Source organism: Actinia tenebrosa, unplaced genomic scaffold, assembly GCF_029948245.1.
Source record: "Actinia tenebrosa isolate PJP-AT-01 unplaced genomic scaffold, QUT_ActTen_1.0 PGA_scaffold15__27_contigs__length_11533743, whole genome shotgun sequence".
NCBI classification, from domain to species: Eukaryota; Metazoa; Cnidaria; class Anthozoa; order Actiniaria; family Actiniidae; genus Actinia; species Actinia tenebrosa.
This window is the reverse complement of record NW_028292575.1, coordinates 3,988,896-4,009,297: the sequence shown is the minus strand read 5'-3', so window position 1 is coordinate 4,009,297 and position 20,402 is coordinate 3,988,896. Positions and strand designations below refer to the sequence as shown.

The 20,402-nt window shown below is 41.0% G+C and overlaps 3 protein-coding genes across 3 annotated transcripts; 2 read left to right on the top strand and 1 right to left on the bottom strand.

Annotated features, from left to right (window-relative positions):
- Window positions 1-920: 920 nt before the first annotated feature.
- On the bottom strand, window positions 921-3,140 carry LOC148910878 (uncharacterized). The gene is made up of 2 exons (XM_089030187.1): window positions 2,705-3,140; window positions 921-1,634 (listed from the first exon to the last, which is right to left on the bottom strand). The coding sequence occupies exons 1-2, from the start codon at window positions 3,138-3,140 to the stop codon at window positions 1,417-1,419; spliced, it is 654 nt and encodes a 217-aa protein (XP_088886313.1). The 3' UTR covers window positions 921-1,416.
- A 472-nt stretch (window positions 3,141-3,612) lies between these two features.
- LOC148910877 (uncharacterized) lies at window positions 3,613-5,634 on the top strand. The gene is made up of 5 exons (XM_089030186.1): window positions 3,613-3,993; window positions 4,403-4,476; window positions 4,580-4,671; window positions 5,008-5,117; window positions 5,214-5,634. Exons 1-5 carry the CDS (start codon window positions 3,613-3,615, stop codon window positions 5,592-5,594), a joined length of 1,038 nt encoding a protein of 345 aa, XP_088886312.1. The 3' UTR covers window positions 5,595-5,634.
- An 11,339-nt stretch (window positions 5,635-16,973) lies between these two features.
- On the top strand, window positions 16,974-17,797 carry LOC148910876 (uncharacterized). Its single transcript, XM_089030655.1, has 2 exons — window positions 16,974-17,345; window positions 17,438-17,797. The coding sequence occupies exons 1-2, from the start codon at window positions 16,974-16,976 to the stop codon at window positions 17,795-17,797; spliced, it is 732 nt and encodes a 243-aa protein (XP_088886781.1).
- Window positions 17,798-20,402: the final 2,605 nt, after the last annotated feature.

Sequence of the window (20,402 nt, the reverse complement as noted above, 5' to 3'; positions counted from 1 at the left end):
GATATTCCAAATGCAGAATACAGAATACAAGAGAGTCCATGTTTTCCACTGATCAGCAGTAAATCCTCCAAACGATGTTGATATCTTTTTCGGGAGACGCCCAATAAATGATGGTGCTTTGACGTCATCTACCTTTTCCTGGATTTTATTCAAATTTTCTTTAGAAACAATTGGCGTTTCAGCATTTAGCCATACATTTTTCATTAAATGTTTTGCTGTCCCTAAAAACAAATTGTGCATAGGATCAACAACATGGTAACGAGTACAATCGAAGTAAGGCAACTGTAAGAGTTCAGAATATCTTGTTCCAGTGGAAGTTTCAATTTGGTTTCGTTCATCAGCGGTTGTTGCATTGAGTATTTTCTGAGCCTCTCTTCGGTGCTCTTCATTTGTCCTTGGTGTATTGTCATCTTCGAAACCTGAAAAATTCATGCTACTAAAATCTCCGGGAAAAAATCTTGTGCACTTTGAGCACCCTCGGTGAGCAGTACATCCTAAGAAACCGCAAACTTTTCTTAGTGCAGGAATGTCACAAGCAATACAAAGGAGGGCAGCTCGAAAACATCTTGCTGTTCTACTCCCATGAGGCCGAACTTGGATGCCTTCGTGCCACAATAAGTTCAATTCGGCTACAAGTGGTTGTAAGTACGTATTGATATTCAATTTGGGCTCGTGTGGACCAGGTATTATCCCAACTATTATTACGTTTTCCTCTTTGTACCTTTCTTTTCTCGGAAGATTTAGGAGGACCATATATATGACTCCAACGCTATAGACACTGTGCTTAAAAGGCTGAAACCAGTCAACATTCAGCATAAAAGCATAATTATTAGGCTGGGCAAGGAAAGGAGTGCTGTTAAAATATTGCCAATCTTTCCACACTTGGCCATCGTAAATATCAACTAAAATATCGTCCGGTACATTCCGATTTCTCCAAATCTCACATTTTTGTACAAAGTCTGGTCGCTTAATAAAGTGAGTTAGAGTCTCTCTGATGCTTTTATAACAATAAACTTTACGTGGGTACAATTTCGTCTGTCCATTTTTCAAACGAATTTCCTTAAGCAATTCCGCTCCACAAGGTGTGCGGCGAAACAATTGACGGTGATTCGGAAAAGCAATGTGAGAACATGGTTTAGCAATGACACGCCCGAATCTTGTTGTTATGCAGTCTTGAAAACGGTATAGGGTGTCGCATTTCGGACAAACAACATACTCTAAATGCTTATCTTTAAAAGAAAGATAATTTTTCAAGAGTTTGAAGGAGCTCGGGAAAACCAATACTGCGGTTGGGAAAATGATTGGCGAAAGCTCACACAAAACCTGAAAAATCGCTTTAAAAAAGGCGAGGAGAATATCAATGCCTCGGTCTGGTACAGAAAAGTATGCAGACCAAAAGCACACAAACAAGGCAATCTAGTTAATAAGGGTCACTCGGGAACTTGCTTCGACGGCAACGCTTATTTCTGCACTAGATTGTTCAAAATCTCTTTCTAGGTCTTCGATATCAATATCCCAAGTTTCAACCAATCTCCTTCTTTCATTTCCTCTTATCTCTTCATGGTCAGATTCACTGTCCGACTTGTCATCCCAAAACACTTGATCTTCTTCCTCAAAGTTATATATTCCGTCTCCTTTAAACATAAGCAAATACGATGTATTTTATTCATTCGGCATTGCATAACTGCAACATAGTATAAGATAAAGTCTGAAACCATTATAATACTAGAAAAAAAATGTCAGTAAAAAAAACCTCATGGGCTAAGGGACCGGTCATTATTTAAGTTGGGGGGGGGGGGGGGGGGGGGAAGAAAAAATTGGGGGGGGGGGCCTGAAATTTTTGCTAGTGAAAAATGGGGGGTCTTGGAATTTAAAAATGACTTTTAGGGAAAATTTCCAAATTTTTTACTACAATCCATGGGGGGTTTTCAATAAACTGGGATGCCTTCAAAGGGGGGGCCTTGAAATTTTTTTGCCTCACTGACAATTTCTCCTCCACCCCCCCCACTCCCCCCCCCCCCCCCCCCCCCCCCTCCAACTTAAATAATGACCGGTCCCTAAATGCATAATTTTGACCCAAATTTTGCTCTGAAAATAAATGATTTCCATTGAAAATAAAATATTAATTTCTAAGTCAGCAAAACAACAATTTATAATTCGTGAAAGAAAAATGATAAATCGAAAATAAAAAACCCAAGAGACATATTAAATAAATTACTTATAATTGTATTTCTCTAACTTGACAAACATGTTTTGCCGGATACCATGCTATCTCAGGATGACCACAGTCATGAATTGATTTGGAGACGAAAATGTACAGCAATATCCATTTGAACATAGTAAATTCTTTTTGGCGTTTTAAATGAGTTATCTCTAGCTATGATTTTATAAACTCTTTGAATGAACCTTTCTGAATGAACACTGAGGTTTTGATGGCAACCATAAGCCGATTACTTAATAATGCACCCTTCTTAAAAGTAACGGTGAAAACGAGGCTAAGATAGAAATAGAAAAGAATCATTTGTACCTCTAACTTAATCTCGCTTCAATAACACTAATGCTTGGTAGTAAATCCAATAGGGGAGCTAGATCATGTGCAAATCAGCCGCTTGTTAAAGATTCAGTCTTTTATCTATATGCAGTTTGACTTTAACATTTAAAGATTATATAATCTAATCATCAAATAAACGTATAACATCAATACCTTTTTGTGAAGTAGCTGGTAAGAATTCGTCACTTGATGGTTGGTTTGTATTTGGCACATCAGAGGAGTCTTGATCAGTTTGGTCCAAAACGTTTATCTCGCTGTAGTCATTAGAAGAAGTGTCGTTCTGGCCGTCAATCTCGTGAGTGAAAATACTATCATTTGAGTCTTCGTCGTCATTCCGCTGTAATTGCCATTGATTTGTTAAAGGATCATAAAATTCTTCTTTGTGACGGCAAAATACTCTGTAATGTAGATCTTCGTTACAATGAAAGCAATGATAACGCTTTGACATCGCAGAAGACATTTTGTTTTCCAGAACTATATAATTAAAAAGACGGTGTGTATCATTTGGATAATTACTCAAAATCCAAGCATTTTGAATGACTAAAAGCCATATTCCAGCGTAATAAAGTTCCACGTCCATCAACCACATGCCATTGGACAAAAGCACGCCGGATCTTTATTACCGCACCCTTTTCCTTAGAGCTGTCACTGTTGGCGGCAGATAATGGTACGATGGTTTTAGAGCTAGAAGCTAATCAAGTTTATTGCAATGATATTTCGTGAATCTAGGCTTTAGAAAAAATTTCATAACTTTATAAAATGGAGCAAATAGCTTTAAGATAATAGATATATTACTTAACATGAATCCTGGATACAACTTCAGCATTTTTATAAGACAGTTATTCCTTTTTTTATTATTAGACTTCATTATATGAACGTATATGTCATCACAAGTCACGTGATACGCCGTGATAGATAGGGGGTAGATTTGTTCAGTGGATGTACTTATTCGTTCATTCGCCTTTTGGTCACAAACAGGTAACAAACTCTGTCGGTCATCTAGTTTCCCGCACATTCTATATCTTTGCTTATAAATTGCGTTCATTCGTCGCGATCAAAAAATGGGAAGAACATCTACACCTTTACCAGGACGCCCAATGCCAATCCATTCTGTTACTGCAACTACCAGTACAAGCAGTACGAGTAGACATACTGAAAATGGCGCCAATTCTCAAAGGCTTAATATACTTATTCCCTCTGTCCCTGGTGGTAACGAGGATGTGCTAAGAGAACACAGAAATCGCCTATTGCAAGCAACAAGCGAGAATGAGAACGTTGACCCCGACAGCGAAAAAGAAGAAATTTCTTCAAATTTCGAAACGATTGTAAAACAGTTTAAAGAACTGCAAGAACAAAACCGCCAAATACTAGCGGCCTTAAAAGAAAGCCAGCAGAATAAGGACAACAGCAAGACCAAGATTACTGTCTCAAAGGCTGTTGCAGTAAGTAAAGTGGCAATATTTAAAAAAGCAAGCTATTTTTATTGATAATTTTACTGGGAATTCTTGGCGCGAAGAGTAGTTGGTATAATTATGTAGCGGTATAATTATGTAGCGGTATAATTATGTAGCGGTATAATTATGTAGCGGTATAATTTATGCAATACTAAAATTGGCGGGAAACCAGCCATGGCAGTGGTTAATGCTACCAAACTTTACTATTGATTTCCAATAACAAGACACTGAATGATAATGATAATTTCCTTTTTTGTAAAGGAATTGATTTGATTTCGATTTTTTCCCCAATATTATACAATCACAGCCATAAAAATAATGAAAACATTATTACTATGTCTAAGAATAACTTAAGGTACATCTTATGATTTTAATGAATTATATTATGTTATTACAGTCTGAAGTACGCTTGGTAGCAAAGAAATTACGGGACAGGGAAGAAAACCCTCTTATATGGGATTTTACTAAAGCGTAAGTATGAAAATTTAATAAAAATGATATTGTCTGAATCATCCATAGTTACTTTCCATATTAAGTTTCCACTTACCACTCAAATATGGTATTTCCTAATTAGTTTCAGAGATGACGTCAACGAACAGATTAATAACGCAATAAGGGATAGAGTTCTGAATGTTCATAAGGATGTCTCTGCCGTCGAGTTAGAAGGTATTTATGTATTTTATATTACGAAGTGCGAAAGGCCTTATGCACCTATCAAAGTTAACCCGGGGGGGAGGGGTGAGGACAAAGGATGGGGGTGGTGGTCGGGGGGGGGGGGGGGGGGGGTAACGAAATCCTTTTAGAAATATTCAAATGCCGAAGGGAGGGGAAGCAGTTTGAAATAAAATAACATGGGAAAAAAAAAAAAAAAAAAAAAACCGAAACAAAACAAAACAAAGCAAAAACAAATGGATGCTAAAGGAGTAATTGTCGGCCAAATGCCAACATTTCTAACAAATTTTGTCTCAAGTTTTAATATATGGGTACTTGATATAATTTCAGCTGCCCTTAAAAGTCACTTTCTGACGAGGAGAAAGAGAAACAAAAGAGAGCGTTCAGGGGCCCTTGGAAGGCATCAAAAGATGCAGCGGAAAACACAAAGAAAACAAAATGTGAGTAAACTGAATTTGCAACGATTATGACTTTGTTTAATAAGAAACTTTGACTGACGGTGTTTTTTTTTTTTTATTTTTTATTTTTTATTTTAGCTCCTAAAATCCAGATCCAAGGCAGCGGACTTGTCAACCTCGCTATCACCAGGGGACAAAGAGAAAGTCAAGGCAATTATGAAACTGGAGTATATGTCATCAGAGGAGTCGATGTCAGAGGCGGATGACCAGGCTGATGACGATACAGCGGACAGTGGCTCTGATAACGAAGGGGGCCCTACTAAGCAGAGTAAAGTTTTAATAAAACACCCTCTGGCATGGAGAAGCCCCCTAGCTAACCAGTTCATGGAAAGCATGGACCGAAAAGCAAAAAGGAGGCTGTCAGAGCGCAGTCTCACCATGCTTTTGAAGTGGAAAATCGGAGAGCCGTCAAGACGCCCAACGCTATCTGGAGGTCCCGAATGGGCATTGAGAGCCTAAAGGTTTTTATCAAATCAAGGGCACTGGGACACCGAACGTGGTTGGGTTTCTACGAGTTTTATGAATTAAATCTTGTGTCACTGTTCCTCCGTTCCTTTGGCCTGATTTCTAGGGTTTTCGTTCTTCTTTCGATTACTTGAACGTTATACTCGTTTACTTGAAGAAATCCAAAGGTCAAACGGTATAGCAGCGGCTATTTAAGCCTATTGACCTTTGGATTTCTTCAAGTAAACAAGTATAATGTTCAAATAATCGAAAGAAGAACGAAAACCCTAGAAATCAGGCCAAAGGAACGGAGGAACAGTGACACAAGATTTAATTCATAAAACTCGTAGAAACCCAACCACGTTCGGTGTCCTTAATTAAATTTTTGCAGTTATAAATGAAGTGTACTACTACAGAATATCTAAAAAGAATCGTACATAAGCCAAAGATCGATTGACAACTAAATATATTATGATCTTCTTTCACAAATTCTGTCACAAGATGAATCAAACACCTATAATTAATTTACAGAACTAGCATTTTCAATTAGTTGTAGTTAACAAATTGTTCATAGTTAATCAGTCGTCAAGAAAAGGAAATTCACAATAAAAATTTTTCAGTATGATTTATGTCTTTTTTCCTGCTTCTTAACATAGGTTAGCTATGTTTAAAGTATGAGGTGGTTGTCACGGCATATATCGTTTCTATTTTTTTTGGCCTGCCATAAGTGACAATAGCTGAAGACTGATAACATAGTTAAATTTAGCAAATATGATGAGCATAATTCAACTGAGCAAATATGGCTAAGACGCGCTGGTACATCTAAGGCATTAAGGGGGCATTAATCACATATACGGTCAGAGCATATCGCATGGTATATGTAAGGCATAAATCACATATACGGCCTGGAAAAATACAGGGTATATGTAAGGCATTAATCACATATACGACCTGGGCAAAGACAGGGTATACGTAAGGCATTAATCACATATACGGCCTGGGCAAACACAGGTTATATGTCAGGCATAAATCACATATACGACCTTGGAAAATACAGGGTATATGTAAGGCATGAATCACATATACGGCCTGGGCAAATACAGGGTATATGTAAGGCATAAATCACATATACGGCCTGGGCAAACACAGGGTATATGTAAGGCATAAATCACATATACGGCCTGGGAAAATACAGGGTATATGTAAGGCATAAATCACATATACGGCCTGGGCAAACACAGGGTATATGTAAGGCATAAATCACATATACGACCTGGGCAAAGACAGGGTATATGTAAGGCATAAATCACATATACGGCCTGGGCAAACACAGGGTATATGTAAGGCATAAATCACATATACGGCCTGGGCAAATACAGGGTATATGTAAGGCATTAATCACATATACGGCCTGGGAAAACACAGGGTATATGTAAGGCATTAATCACATATACGGCCTGGGAAAATACAGGGTATATGTAAGGCATGAATCACATATACGGCCTGGGAAAATACAGGGTATATGTAAGGCATGAATCACATATACGACCTGGGAAAATACAGGGTATATGTAAGGCATGAATCACATATACGGCCTGGGGAAACACAGGGTATACGTAAGGCATAAAACACATATACGGGCTGGGCAAATACGTGCACATATCAAATGAGCATTCACATTTACTACCGGGTAAATGTATGGATGATATGATATCTGCTATATATTTGCCGTTTGGGATTTTACTGGGCCATACGGACTTTGCCATCTGTGCCCATGGGATAAATGTGTAGGTACATATCATATACAGTCATTGGGCAAATATTGTCTACTATTAGTCAAATATGATATTTGCCCATATATTTGTCTATATGTTTGCCTACATGACAAATCCATTTTTTCGTCGAGTGTCTGCAAACACTGCCGCAGGAAATTTAGCAGCAAGCAGATGCTGGGTTACCATACTTCCCACATGGTGTGTCAGAAACACCCCAGGAATGTTAAATAGAGGTTAAGACTTTGTTAAGCCACCCACCAAACTCTCCCAAAAGATGCCTCAGAATGTTAAATGGTGGTTAAGACTTTGTTAAGGAAGGTCGGAAACCCTCCCAGAAACCATCCCAAAATGTTAAATGGCGCTTAAGACTTTGTTAAGAGACAGTTGAATATGTGTTCCTCCTCTCTTTTGCATCCACATCTCTAACATTGCTGCCTCCAATATTCCCTGTTAGTCCATGGGACACCTTCTAACGCGTCAAAGCGGGGTAGCGTCCTACTTATCTTCCTAAAGTAGTCTATTCGATTTCTTAGGTAATCATCCTCATGTTCACAACGACTCATAAGATCGCCGCACTGGTAGCAATCCACTCCTTCCAGATCGTACTTCTCTGCAAAGTATTGGTATCCTTCCTCGTGCCTTTTTTTATGTGTTTGAAGACGTTGGCGGCTACTAAGGACCTTAGCACAGTAACTACACTGCGTAGTTCTACGGCAAACGCCCTTCTTTACGTGTTGCTGCAGCTTCTGAAGAGTGCTGAACTCCCTATTACAGTCATTGCAGACCTTACTAATTGGTGTCTTTGTGCAAACCCCATGCCAAACATGGTATTGCAGTCTTTGTTTGGTACTAAATACCTTTTTACATTTTAAGCAGTCCATATATACTTAACAATATTTTAACCTCCATTTAACATTCTGAGGCATCTTTTGGAGGAGTTTCATGGGGTCCTTAACAAAGTCTTAACCCTCATTTAACATTCTAGGAGGGTTTCTAGGAGGGTTTCCGACCTTCCTTAACAACATTTTAACCCCCATTTAACATTCTGAGGGGGTTTCTAGGAGGGTTTCCGACCTTCCTTAACAAAATGACAACCATATCTTAACATTAGATTGGGTAGCGCATAAAGTTCACGACGGACTCCTTGGCCCACGTTGCCATAGTTATCAGCGCGCCAAACCGCTCTGCGCGCTTCAGACCGCACATTTCCTCATAAAGCTCCTTTACGCGTCCATTCAACCGGTCTATCTCCTCCCTTTGCATTTCGACCGTCCTCTCCAGGTCTGACTTTTCTTTGACGACGTTAACCATTGCTTTGACTGCTTCCACGGGCTCCATATATAAATATAATGAACCCAGATCACATGCCTTGTAACGCTCTGATAGTAGGACCCACCGGCTGCGGAAAGACCCAATTCGTGGTAGAGCAGCTATTAGGACCCTTTAGATACCGTTTCGACTATATCGTGCTGCTTTGTCCCACCTACGTGAATAATCGCACCTGGACGGGCGTGGGCGTAAAAGATGACGATATCTTCGTGGATTTCTTAGACCCCAACGAGTTATCTGGACATCTTAAGTTTTGGCACAAACAATTCCCTAAAGATACGCAAACCCTCCTTATACTGGATGACATCGCCTGCGGGGATGACGTAAAAAGACGCACTTCCGAGCTCGTTAAACTCGCCTTTAGCGGCAGACACGACAACATTAGCGTTTGGTTGCTCTCCCAGCAGCTCACCAGTGTCTCTAAGCCTTTTAGGGAAAACATAGGTTCACTTGTCGTCTTCTACACGCCCAGTAAGAGTGATCTGGAAACCATCTTAAGCGACTACGGCGGCGAGATATCCAAGGAACAGTTACACGAATACATGCGGCATCTAAAAACGCACCAACATTCCAAGATGATCTTCTCTTTGAGGTTTCCGTACGAGGTAAAAATCTCCGATCTTTAACTCCTAATGTATATGGAGATTGAGCAGCTCATAGATGAGGTCCCCACACAGCTAGACGAAAGTAACCTTAAGGAACAACTTAACATCCTGGTGTCATCTGGGAAGTGCAAAGAAATGATAGGCAAGGAGCTTACCCATGAGCAGGTTAATAAGCTGTCAGAAGAGGAAGTCAAGAAGTTTCATAAGAGGTACGAGGCCGCCCTTGCAAGCAAGACTACCGATGCCGTAGCAGACTCCGCTATCCGACTTGCCACTAAATTGCTTGGACTTGCGCTGCCCATAGACGACGTGGAGCAACTGCGGAAGGACATAAGAGATGACTATGTCATATCCCAAGAACTTAAGATAACCTGTGGGTGGTTGTCTTTGAAGTGCGGTAAGTTAATGGCAGTCGCCTCTGCGGCACTTCACGTAGCTCAGCACGTCGACTTGAAGGAGGTACTAGGTTCCTTTGGAACATCTTGGAAGGACTTCAAGAAGGACAGAGTAGCACTTGCCGAGGTCGACAACAAGTCACCTCAAGAACCTGATCAAGTACCTAGTTAAGTCATCCACAGGACTTACTCAAGTCATTCTCAAGTTGCCACAAGTACTTAGTCAAGTCATCCTTAAGTTACTTGTCAAGTCCTTCAAGTCCTTAGTATAAATGAGTGAAGCCGAACCAAAGGCAGAGGAGCAACCCCAAGAGGAGCAGAAGATTACCAAGGCCAAATCTCCAGGCAGAGTCGCCGCGGGGAAAAAGCTCGCAGAGATGAACAGAAAGAACAAAGCAAAAAAAGAAGAAAAAGCGGAGGAGGCAGGTGAATCCTTTATAACTCCTGGATTCATTATTGGCGCATTAGGAGTCGCCATAGCCTCAGGCAGCCTTTACTTACAGTGGAGGGCTAGGAAACCCACCCCAGAGCCCGTCTATCTGGTGCAGGAGCCGCCTAAGAAGAAGAGTCGTATTCCGGAAATGGAATAAACCTTTTGGCTTCGTAATATATGAATCCATTAACTGTGGGTCTTGAAAGTGCCATAGTCACTACTGTGGGCTTTACTGTACTTGGCTGGGTTGGTAGAAAGGTCATAGGCGAGGAGTTGGTGGCCGACCCCAGTAAGAGCTTTGCCAACTTCGCAAAAATGGCTGCATCACTGGCCGTTATTCGCGTGACGTTTCTTTATGCCTTTAAGGATCGCATCGACGCTTACTATAAAAAGCACCCAAAATCTTCTACGGATCTAATATAATGTCGTCCACGATATTGAAAACTTTTGAAGAGGCTGCTATCATTACTTCCATTGTTGCGGGTATTGGCTGGGTGGGTAGGAAAGTTATCAAAGAGGACTTTACTGACGATCCCAGTAGAAACAACTTCGCTAAGATGACCGCAGCCGCAGCAGGCAGTATCGCTCTTAAGGACTATTTGCAGAAGGAAAAGTACATCCCTAACGTATAGATGGCTAGCGTGGTCGTAGGCGGAGTTATCGCAGCTTTAGCATTCACTGGAGCTAATTATGGTGGTCAATATTTGGATAGATTAGTTAGAGGTGATCGCAGCGGAGAATCGGCTGCCGAAAGGAAGAGACACGACTTAGCGCTGGAGAAATATCAGCGAGACGTGGCGGCTTGGAATGAAAAAAGACAAGCTTACAGGGATTGGTTGGATAAGAACTACCAAGACAAAATGCAGGCAGACAAGAACTTCGAAAACACAGACTACGCCTTTAAACTCTATGCACAGGCGCACCCCGACTTTAGAATGAGAAAGCCTCAGTTCAAGAATTACTACCAGCTTTCTAAGAAACAAATAGACAATGAGTTGGTATTCGTAGGAGTTGCAGGGCTGGCAGGAGGCGTAGCTTTGGCGTACTTAGTCTAAGCTACGCTTAGCCTCTAGTGACGCGAAGCATGAGCGTCTAATATATATGATCGTCTTTTTGGAAAGCGACAAGGATGACTTTACTACTTACTTGAATCCCCCCATTAAAGCACATAAGGTTCGACTCATAAGTTGCTCTTTGTACAATTCTTGGCATAACCTGATTGGGGGCATAGTCACTGAGCATACAGGAGGATCTAATTATCAAGCCGTAATGCTGCCCGATGGACATTACACCCCAATCACACTGGCCAAGGAATTAGCAAAGCACGGTTATACTCTCACCACAGGATTGCCACACGAAATGACCCTCAAACATAATATGCCAAACTATTCAGTAACTTTTGGAAAGTTTGACCCATTGGGATCTTTATTATGTGCCTCAGGCAAGACGATTACCGACACGGCCATACCCGTGAAATGGAAAGTTGCGTCCTCTTATGAAGTCTATTGCGACTTGGTCCATAGCTACAGCAATGGAAAAAAGTCTTCTCTTATGTCCAAGTTTCTGCCCAGAGGTAATCCATTTGACCCAGTAGAATACGCCCCCATTTCTTTGAGCTATGACTTGCCTTGCGAATTGGTAGAAAGCATAAACATCACCATTAAAGTGGACGGAGAGACGGTAGATTTCAACGGACGTAAGATCAACCTTGTTTTGGAATTCATATAATTGGTCGAACTGAGGACAAACTCAAAAGGATTTACTATGGGCCTGAAGGCTATTGGAGAGGAGCGTCAACTATCAAGAAACTTGCAGCCGCGGCCAGGGTATCAGAAGAAACGGCTAAGAACTGGTTAAAAAAGCAAACCATCTGGCAGGTTTATCTTCCCGTGCCCAAGTACATTCCCAGGCCTAGCTTCACCGTAAATGCCCCCAATGAAGTTCATCAGGCGGACTTGCTTTTCTTACCGCACGACAAGGTGAGAAGAAAGACCTATAGGTACGCTTTGACCGTAGTTGATATCGCAAGCAGATATAAGGACGCCGAACCCATAACCAGCAAGGATTCTGGGGAAGTCGCAGAAGCCCTAGGTAGGATTTATAAGCGCGTCTTGAAATGGCCTAAGCTGCTGCAAGTGGATGCGGGGACAGAGTTCATGGGCGTGGTTACTAAGACCCTGAAAGACCACGACACTAAGATTAGGAGAGCCGAAGCAGAGTACCACAGGGGTCAGAGCATCGTCGAAAGATTCAATAAGACCCAGGCCGAGCGTCTCTTTGGATACCAGTATTGGAAAGAGCTGGAAGATCCCTCCAAACGCAACAGGGAATGGACCCAGAGACTCCCCCAGGTCATCGTGGCTTTGAACAACGAGGTAGCCAGGGCTACGGGAATGAGACCCAAGGATGCCATAAAAAAGAAACACGTGGAACACAAGTCCTACGTCAGAAGTTCGAGGGCGGTCTTCCCCCAGGAAAAGAGAATAGGTGATGTCACGATTCGATATCTCTATGAGCCGGGTGAATTAGAAGGAGGATCCAAAAGAGCTACGGATCCTAATTGGTCTTTGGAAACTTACCAGATCCGAAGTGCGATAACTAAGAAGGGTCAGCCCATCTTGTATTATCTTCATGATGGTCCCACGCGTGGGTTCGTCAAAGAAGAACTGCTTATCGTGTGATGCCCGAATGCTATCGTATGGATACCATCATCACACATCCACCTCTTGCCGTCAAATGCGGACAGTGACACCTTCTCCTGCGTAACGTTGTGTATTTGATGTCCGTAGCTGCGCAGGCTGTTCATCTTATGTCGTTGCTCCTTGCGTGTGCGTAATACGTCTAAGTAGGACTCGTGCGTTATGTCCTTCTTAACCACGTATTTTTTTACGCCTTTGGCCTTCTTTTCTACGCCGTCCAGCTTCAGCACACTGTACATCTTTGGTTTTAGCCCCACGTACTCTACTATGGGTTTTCCTTTCATTTCGTCCTTCATCTTACCTATTACTTTTTTGTTTTTCGCGGAGTAGAGGAAGTGGTCGCGCGGGTAATCGCTGGTGTCGTACTCATCGATGTCGGGTAGGCAATCCTTGTAAATATCTTCCGTCTGCACCTCCAGGATCAAAGAGTCGGTGTCGGTGTATAGGAGGCGGCATTTGTCGCCGTATTTCGGTTTTAGCTTGTCGTAGTAAAACTCATACATGAGCAACTTTGATAGGTCTAACACTGTAAACCCCGTGTATACGGGTTTATTCAGGAATAGGTTCGCCTTCTTCATGTGAATCACATAGAAGTTTAACATTTCCACGTATCTGACGAATCCAGGCTGTGACGCGTATGCTTCTGCTTCCTCTATGGAGCTGGCTATTTTTATGCTTACGCGCTTGCGGATCTTCTCCATTGTCTTACCAAATACGCTATTGTTCATCAATTTGAACAGGTTCTTTTCGAAGTCATTCTTTGCCTGCGTTCGATTTTGTGTGTTAAAGTCAATGTAGGAGCGCATCCAGGGTTCCTGCGTAAACTTCAAAACGCGGTGTATGTGCGTTACTCGCATTCCATGTGGCACGTAGAACTGCAGGTTGCGGTAATGCACCACGTACTTCTTTTTGTCCATCAGGTTCATCGTTAGCTTCCTGTATGGCTTGTATCCGGGGCACATTTGCTTTTGCAGCGGACTCAGCTTCTTAAACGGTATCTCTATCGCTTCTGGTGCTAACGGGAACTCATCGTGTGCGTCGTGCAGGTGCTCTGGGTACTCCAAATCGACCTCCAGCACGTAACCTTTGTCGTCTTCTTTGCCTACCTGCATGTAGAAGTCTATCGGTTTCACTTTGTCCCATTCGAAGTCGCGTACGGGTAAGTACTGCGACATTGCCCAACCGTAGAGGTTGTTAGCGTCTAAGTAGAATATGTGTGTGGTTGGCTTCTCCGGGTCGTACTCTACTGTGGGATTGTTTGCTCTGGCGTATCGTCTGCTGGGCCCGCAAACGCCACCACGAATACCGTCTTCCATAAACCGGTACATGTCGTATTCCGTTAGGAGATCCAGTTGCGCGTTTGTCTTCTTTAGCAGCGCACTCCAACTAAGCCCAGGAGCCGTGTAGAAGTTCGCTGGATCCAACCCGTAGTATTCCATTGCCATCTTTCGAAAGCTTTGAAAGACGTCCGCTAGTAGGACGACGTCCGACCTTAGGTAAATGTCGTGGTATTCTCCCATATTCTCACAGGAGTACTTTTCCCACACATCTAACGCACGCTGGTACTCCTCGTCCTTTATGCCGGACTCGTTTAGGGTGCTGTAGATTCTCTCTTTGGGTGGTAGGGGTTCTTTAATTCGATCCCAGGAGTCCTTGTACTCATATGGGTACACTCCTTTCCTTTCCGCGCCGTATTGACTGGAAATGGGGAACTCCGTGTTATACCTTACTAAGTTTGCTAAGGAGTCCGCCATAAACTGCTGCGAATCTAAGAACTTTAGCTTGCCCACAGTTACGGACATGTACCTTTCTTTGTTGTTAGGTATGCACTTTACTTCGGAGCCGTCTGTTCCTTGTAAAAGTAAGTGACTGTCGTAACCCCTTAAATTGTGAAAGAATACGGGTATTTCCATTTCTGGATCTACTTTGAAGTTTATATTGCATTTCCAATGAGCCGCTCCTCTGTATTTACCCGTGATGTGGCAGTGATCTCTAACCTTATCCACATAGAAATCCTCAACGAATGCTTTATGACAATGAATGCAGTGGGTGGAAGGCTTGTTGGGCTTTTCCCCCTTCCTTGCATACCTGCCACATTTAAAATGAGCTTCTCCTAGATACTTTCCATCTTCGTCCCACGCTTTCTTGGCTCGTCTTCCAAACTGGAGAAGCGTATGTTGGCAAATGTGGCATTTCTTTGCCTTGGTAAAAGCCTCCTGGTTCTCTTTGGTAAATACCATCTTCTTTGGACGTCTTAATTGTTCTCTTATCTCTTCCTCCTCTTCTCGCAATGCTTCTAGAAACTTATTAGCTGCGTTCTTACCTCGGTAAATCACGGGAGGGTCGGCCTTACCATCTGATCTGACTACTATGTAACCAAAGGAGCAGATCTCGTGTAATCCCACCTTATTCGTGGCACCACTTTTCTGTTCTTCCTTAGTTATCAACGCTTCAAAGTCTGCATATATCACGTAAGGCACCTGCATCTGCTTTTGATGGTCTGAGTAGGATAGGTTCTTATCTGTGGGCATCTGGATCCGTTGCGCCACTTCTTCGACTCCGCGACATATTTCGTCGTGATCCTTTAGAGCTTTAACGCTGGTAAAGGATAACAAACAACAGTCGCAGAAGTACTTTTTACCTTTATGCTTAGTATGTCTGTAAAATAGTCTGCTAACATGTTTGACCCACGAATAATGTCCGCCGTGGTAGAAGAGGTGTATTCGTTCTCCTTTACTCTTTGACAACACTAGTGGTACTATCGTTTGGTCTCTGACTCCGTAAACGTTAATGGCTCGGTCATTGTCCTGCTCGAATATCGGTATGTCTATCAACTGCATTGGGAACTCTACGCCATCCCACTCTAAATCATCTGTTGGGTACTTGCTTGGTCTACATGGATCCTTATCTACTGGATACAGTGCGGATCGTATTGCCCAATAAAGCATCTGTTGTCATCATTTTTTACATTAACTATAGCCTTCTTCCTTTCTACCCACGTTGGTAGCGGTACGTAACTCCCCCCTCGTATGGGTACGTACCTGGCTATACTTATCTCTATTCCTTCAACCTCCTCCACTATCCAACCTGATCCTTCTCTTGTATAGTTAGACAGCGACTCTGTAATTGCTTCTAAGGCTTCGCTGAGTGACCTATCCAGATTCGTGGACTCTAATATAACCAGTGACTTTGATCGCAGCATTGCTGTCGTCGTTACCTCATCTTTTGACAAACTTACTTCTACCATTATACTCGCTTTCAGGGCTCCTAATTCTTCTATACCTTTTCGAAGCGTTCTCTTGACCTTCCTTTCTGACTGACGCCAAAACTGTCTAACGTCAATCTCACCGTTACCGGGTATTGACACCGTTTCGAAATTGCTTTGGGATTCCATCTATATAATAGGAAATATCTTATACCTAATTCCAGACCCTTTTCAGATCGTCGTAGTCATACTCACAATCCTGACAATGCCAAAACAATTTAACCTTAGTCTCAAACTTCTTACCACATCCACAATCATAGCTGCTCATACATTTCGTCTTCATCTTCAAATGCTTCTTTAAGTCCGCTTCTTTCTTAAAAGTTCTCTTACATTCTTCACACTCCATATATAGACTAACATATTTAACTACATAGACACGGGATGCGGGTAATCGCGGTACGAATCGAGGAATTCACTTTAGACGAGTAATCCTCCGGTGCTCGTTGCGCTGGAACCCCCATCCCCTATACTACTCTTCTGGCCTGCGGTGAAGAACGAGGGCTCTGGCATAATCCATTTTTTTGAGACCAGGATTTCTTGGACTTCCGGTATAACAGCGCATGCCTTCAAAGACTTGCCAAACATAAAAAAAAGTATGTTTCCGATTTCTAATTTTTATTTTGATCGTAAATGAACACAATCTCTGTCTTAAAAGATGATTTTCATTGTTTATAGTTCACTTCACTTGCGCATACGCCAGAAATGAATCATGCCAGAGCTTTCCTTTTTCGCCGCAGGCCAGAAGAAACGCAGGCTCTGGGTACGATATTGAAGATGTTTGCACTTGCTTCAAGTCTACATGAAAAGGAGAGTCTAAAATTTTCTATTATTCATGCTTTGTCAAGTTCGTGGTTCCGGCTTTGCTTAGTTACTTTTTCCATGCCCCACATAAGATGAGAACAACACGACAATTTAACAAGAAGGGTGTAAATATAGGATCTAGTTATTTGACAGGCATAGTGGTAAACAATGACAATAGCAGGATCGCTGTTTCAAATGATTCTTCTCACTGTGTCCATGTATTCACCACTGATGGAGATCTCTTACTGACGTATGGTAGTCGAGGTAGTGCACAGGGACAACTTTCTTATCCTCAAGGTTTAGCATTTCTGAACGATACAGATTTAGTCATAGCAGACTATGGTAATCATAGAATATGTATAGCGAACACTACAACAGGGACATTGGTAAAAACCTTTGGTAACCAAGGTGTAACGGGGATGGACAGTTTCGTAATCCATTTGGAGTACACGTTGATGACGATGGTAACATCATTGTGTGTGATCGTCATAATCATCGTGTTCAAGTCTTCACAGGAGACGGTGACTATCAATATCAGTTTGGTTTGACAATACAGGACATGTTTGATCCATATGATGTGATAACACATGATGGACTGTTTTACGTCAGTGATTTAAGTAATGACGTTATTCATGTATTTGAGGGGAAAGGTAACGTACCGACTAGAGTATCGACGATTGGTGGTGAAGGCAGTGCTGATGGTCAGCTAAATGGACCATGGGGCCTGGCTATTGATAGTGACCATCATCTATTGGTGTGTGATCAAGGTAATAACCGCGTACAAAAATTCAGATTGGATGTTCGTTTTGTAGGAAAGACTTGTGATGTAATCAAGAACCCTACATATATAACTGTTTTAAAGAATGGTCAGTTGTTAGTTAGTACTTCGAGTTCTGGAGTCTGGTGTGTAAAGTAGAATTGCCCATTATTTTCTCTAACATACTTTGATTTGTTTGACAAATTGATAACGCTGTGTTTGACATGTCCTAAAATATGACCATTTGGAGATTATTATGCATTTTATATCTATTTTTATTATATAGTTAGGATAGTTCGCGCGCGCTGATTAGTCGAAAACTTTGCTTTACTTAGTGAACACGCGGGGCACAGTGCTGACGCCATCCGCGTGCGCCAAGGGCTGATAAATTCAATACCGAAATATAATTAGTAACTATATGTCAGGGTATAAATTCCACGTCACTGTGTGTGGTATCCTTGGGTGGAGAAGGAGGGGGAATGTGTCTGTCTAAGATTCATAGACTTAGTCTCCACTCAACTTTTGATACCACAGGATTACCAGAACAACCCTGCGTCTCCTACGTTATCTTAACCAAGAAACATCCAAGGAAAATAAACACCAAGTAAAAGATCGACCTGCACAAATAAACACAGGAATAATAGATAGGAATTATAATAGGTGATTAATATTTTTGTAGATATTTATTAAAGATTATCAATTAAGATCAATGAATGATCTAGAAAATTTATACTTTCGCTAATATAAATAATTTTCAGATAAATCAAACGTGACCAAAAATCTAGATACACGAATACCAAGTCGATATGAACTCCGTACTACGCAAGACACTAGAGAAAGACGTTTTAATCTCGTACCCAGAGCCTGCGTTTTTTCTGATCTGCGGTGAAGAACGAGGGCTCTGGCACAATCTGTTTTTTGAGACCGGGATATCTTGGACTTCCGGTATAACAGCGCATGCGTTCAAAAACTTGCAAAAATAAAAAGGTTCCCGATTTCTAATTTTTTTTTTTGATGGGAAGTAAACACAAACTCTGTCTTAAAGGATGATTTTCATTGTTTATATTTCACTTCACTTGCGCATGCGCCACAAATTAAATATAACAGAGCCCTAGTTTTTCGCCGCAAGCTAGAAGAAACGCAGGGGCTGGGTATGAGATTGAAGACGTTTGCAGTTGCTCCAACTCCACAAAACAAGGAGTCTAAAATGTTCTTTTATTCCTGCATGACAAGTTTGTGGTTCCCGCTCCGCTTAGTTCCTTTTGCCATGTCCCACAAGCTCAACCAATTACCAAGAACATCTCAGAATTTAAATAGTGCTTATTGTTCTCTGAAATAAAATAAAATTGCCTCGCTATCCTCGCAGTACACTTTGAAGGATATAGTTGTTTGTGGGACAAGATTTGGATTCATTGGGAAAACTGCTGCAATGGTGATTAGTTCAATATTGTGTGAGTTGGGACCGTGAATGGACTACACATGCAAATAATTAAATAAGTTTGCAACTGTCTCAGTTATGGCTAGGCTATTTTACGGATCGATCGAGGACTAGACACTTTAGATCCTTTGATCTCTTTTAATCTTGCCGATAAATCAATCGTAAAACTATAATGAATCAAATGAAATAAATGGCTAACTAATCTTAATGACAATTGTACATACATGCAGTCATACGATAATCACGATAGAGCTTAAAAAATACAATAATTCCTAAAATAATAACACAAGTAAAAATCATACCCTGTCTAGCTGCTTGCAAACTTGAACTATGCTAAACGTGGCTCGTGTCCACTTACTCAACTCATGACAGGTCAATCGTTAAATTATTACATGAATCAATTGGTCTTTATTCTATGTAAACATATAGAAGGAAGTCACTAAACCCGTGAAATAGGTATTTGACTAATACACTTTAGTAGACCCTAATTCCAATGTTTTCGTTTGTGTGTATTTAACTATTATACGTTGACTAATATTTTTTATGTCACGGGTTAAATACCCTCGCTCTATTGTCTCTTAATTATCATTTCCGATAAACTCATGACGCCAGTCACAAAGTTATTGAGTCTTCCATGACCTTCCATATTGTCTTTTGTAATATACTATATCTTGGACTTACAAAAATATACTTAAGGGTATATTTGGAGAGAACGAATATCATTTGCGCAACAGAGTAGTTGCATGATAAGTTAAAGGTAATTTTAGAGTTCTCAAATAAAGTTATTTACCTTTGCAGTTTTTGTTCGTATATAATCATCGTTACTTATACTGTCATGTTATATTATTTTAGTTCCAATTTTATATTTATTGTTATATTGATCGTGTATTTGAATTCAACCAATAATTTTTTTCACAGGAAATAAAAAAGACTTTGATTCTTTAAATTTTCTCATTTTGTTGCTTTTTTGCTTTTTTGCTTTATTTGTTTGTTTGCATTTATTTATTTTTTCTTTTATTTCATTTTGTTTTTATTATTGTTTATCTATTAAGCCAATTTTTATTTAAATTTGTTTTGATTTGATTAAATTTGAATGACGTTGATATTTTTCATGCTTTGACATTCTTATTCAAATGCATATGTAACTTTCTCACAGTACCCCCTAACGGGATCCAAGTGCTCTTCTAATGCATGCAGAAAATAGAGATAACACCCACGTCACACAACATTCTTTGAAAATTCCGAGGCTATGTATTAAAATATACATTCATGGCGTGACAATATTTCAAGGAAGTAAGGTCACGCTCATTTCCAAGAATCCCCAGA

Coding starts and splice junctions, on each gene's coding strand:
- LOC148910878 (XM_089030187.1), bottom strand. CDS start 3,140: ATGTGGTTGATGGACGTGGAACTTTATTACGCTGGAATATGGCTTTTA. Junction 1,635..2,704: donor ACCAGCTACTTCACAAAAAG/GTATTGATGTTA, acceptor TTATGTTTAAAG/GAGACGGAATATATAACTTT.
- LOC148910876 (XM_089030655.1), top strand. CDS start 16,974: ATGAGAACAACACGACAATTTAACAAGAAGGGTGTAAATATAGGATCT. Junction 17,346..17,437: donor AGTACACGTTGATGACGATG/GTAACATCATTG, acceptor TTGACAATACAG/GACATGTTTGATCCATATGA.
- LOC148910877 (XM_089030186.1), top strand. CDS start 3,613: ATGGGAAGAACATCTACACCTTTACCAGGACGCCCAATGCCAATCCAT. Junction 3,994..4,402: donor CTGTCTCAAAGGCTGTTGCA/GTAAGTAAAGTG, acceptor ATGTTATTACAG/TCTGAAGTACGCTTGGTAGC. Junction 5,118..5,213: donor AAACACAAAGAAAACAAAAT/GTGAGTAAACTG, acceptor TTTTTATTTTAG/CTCCTAAAATCCAGATCCAA.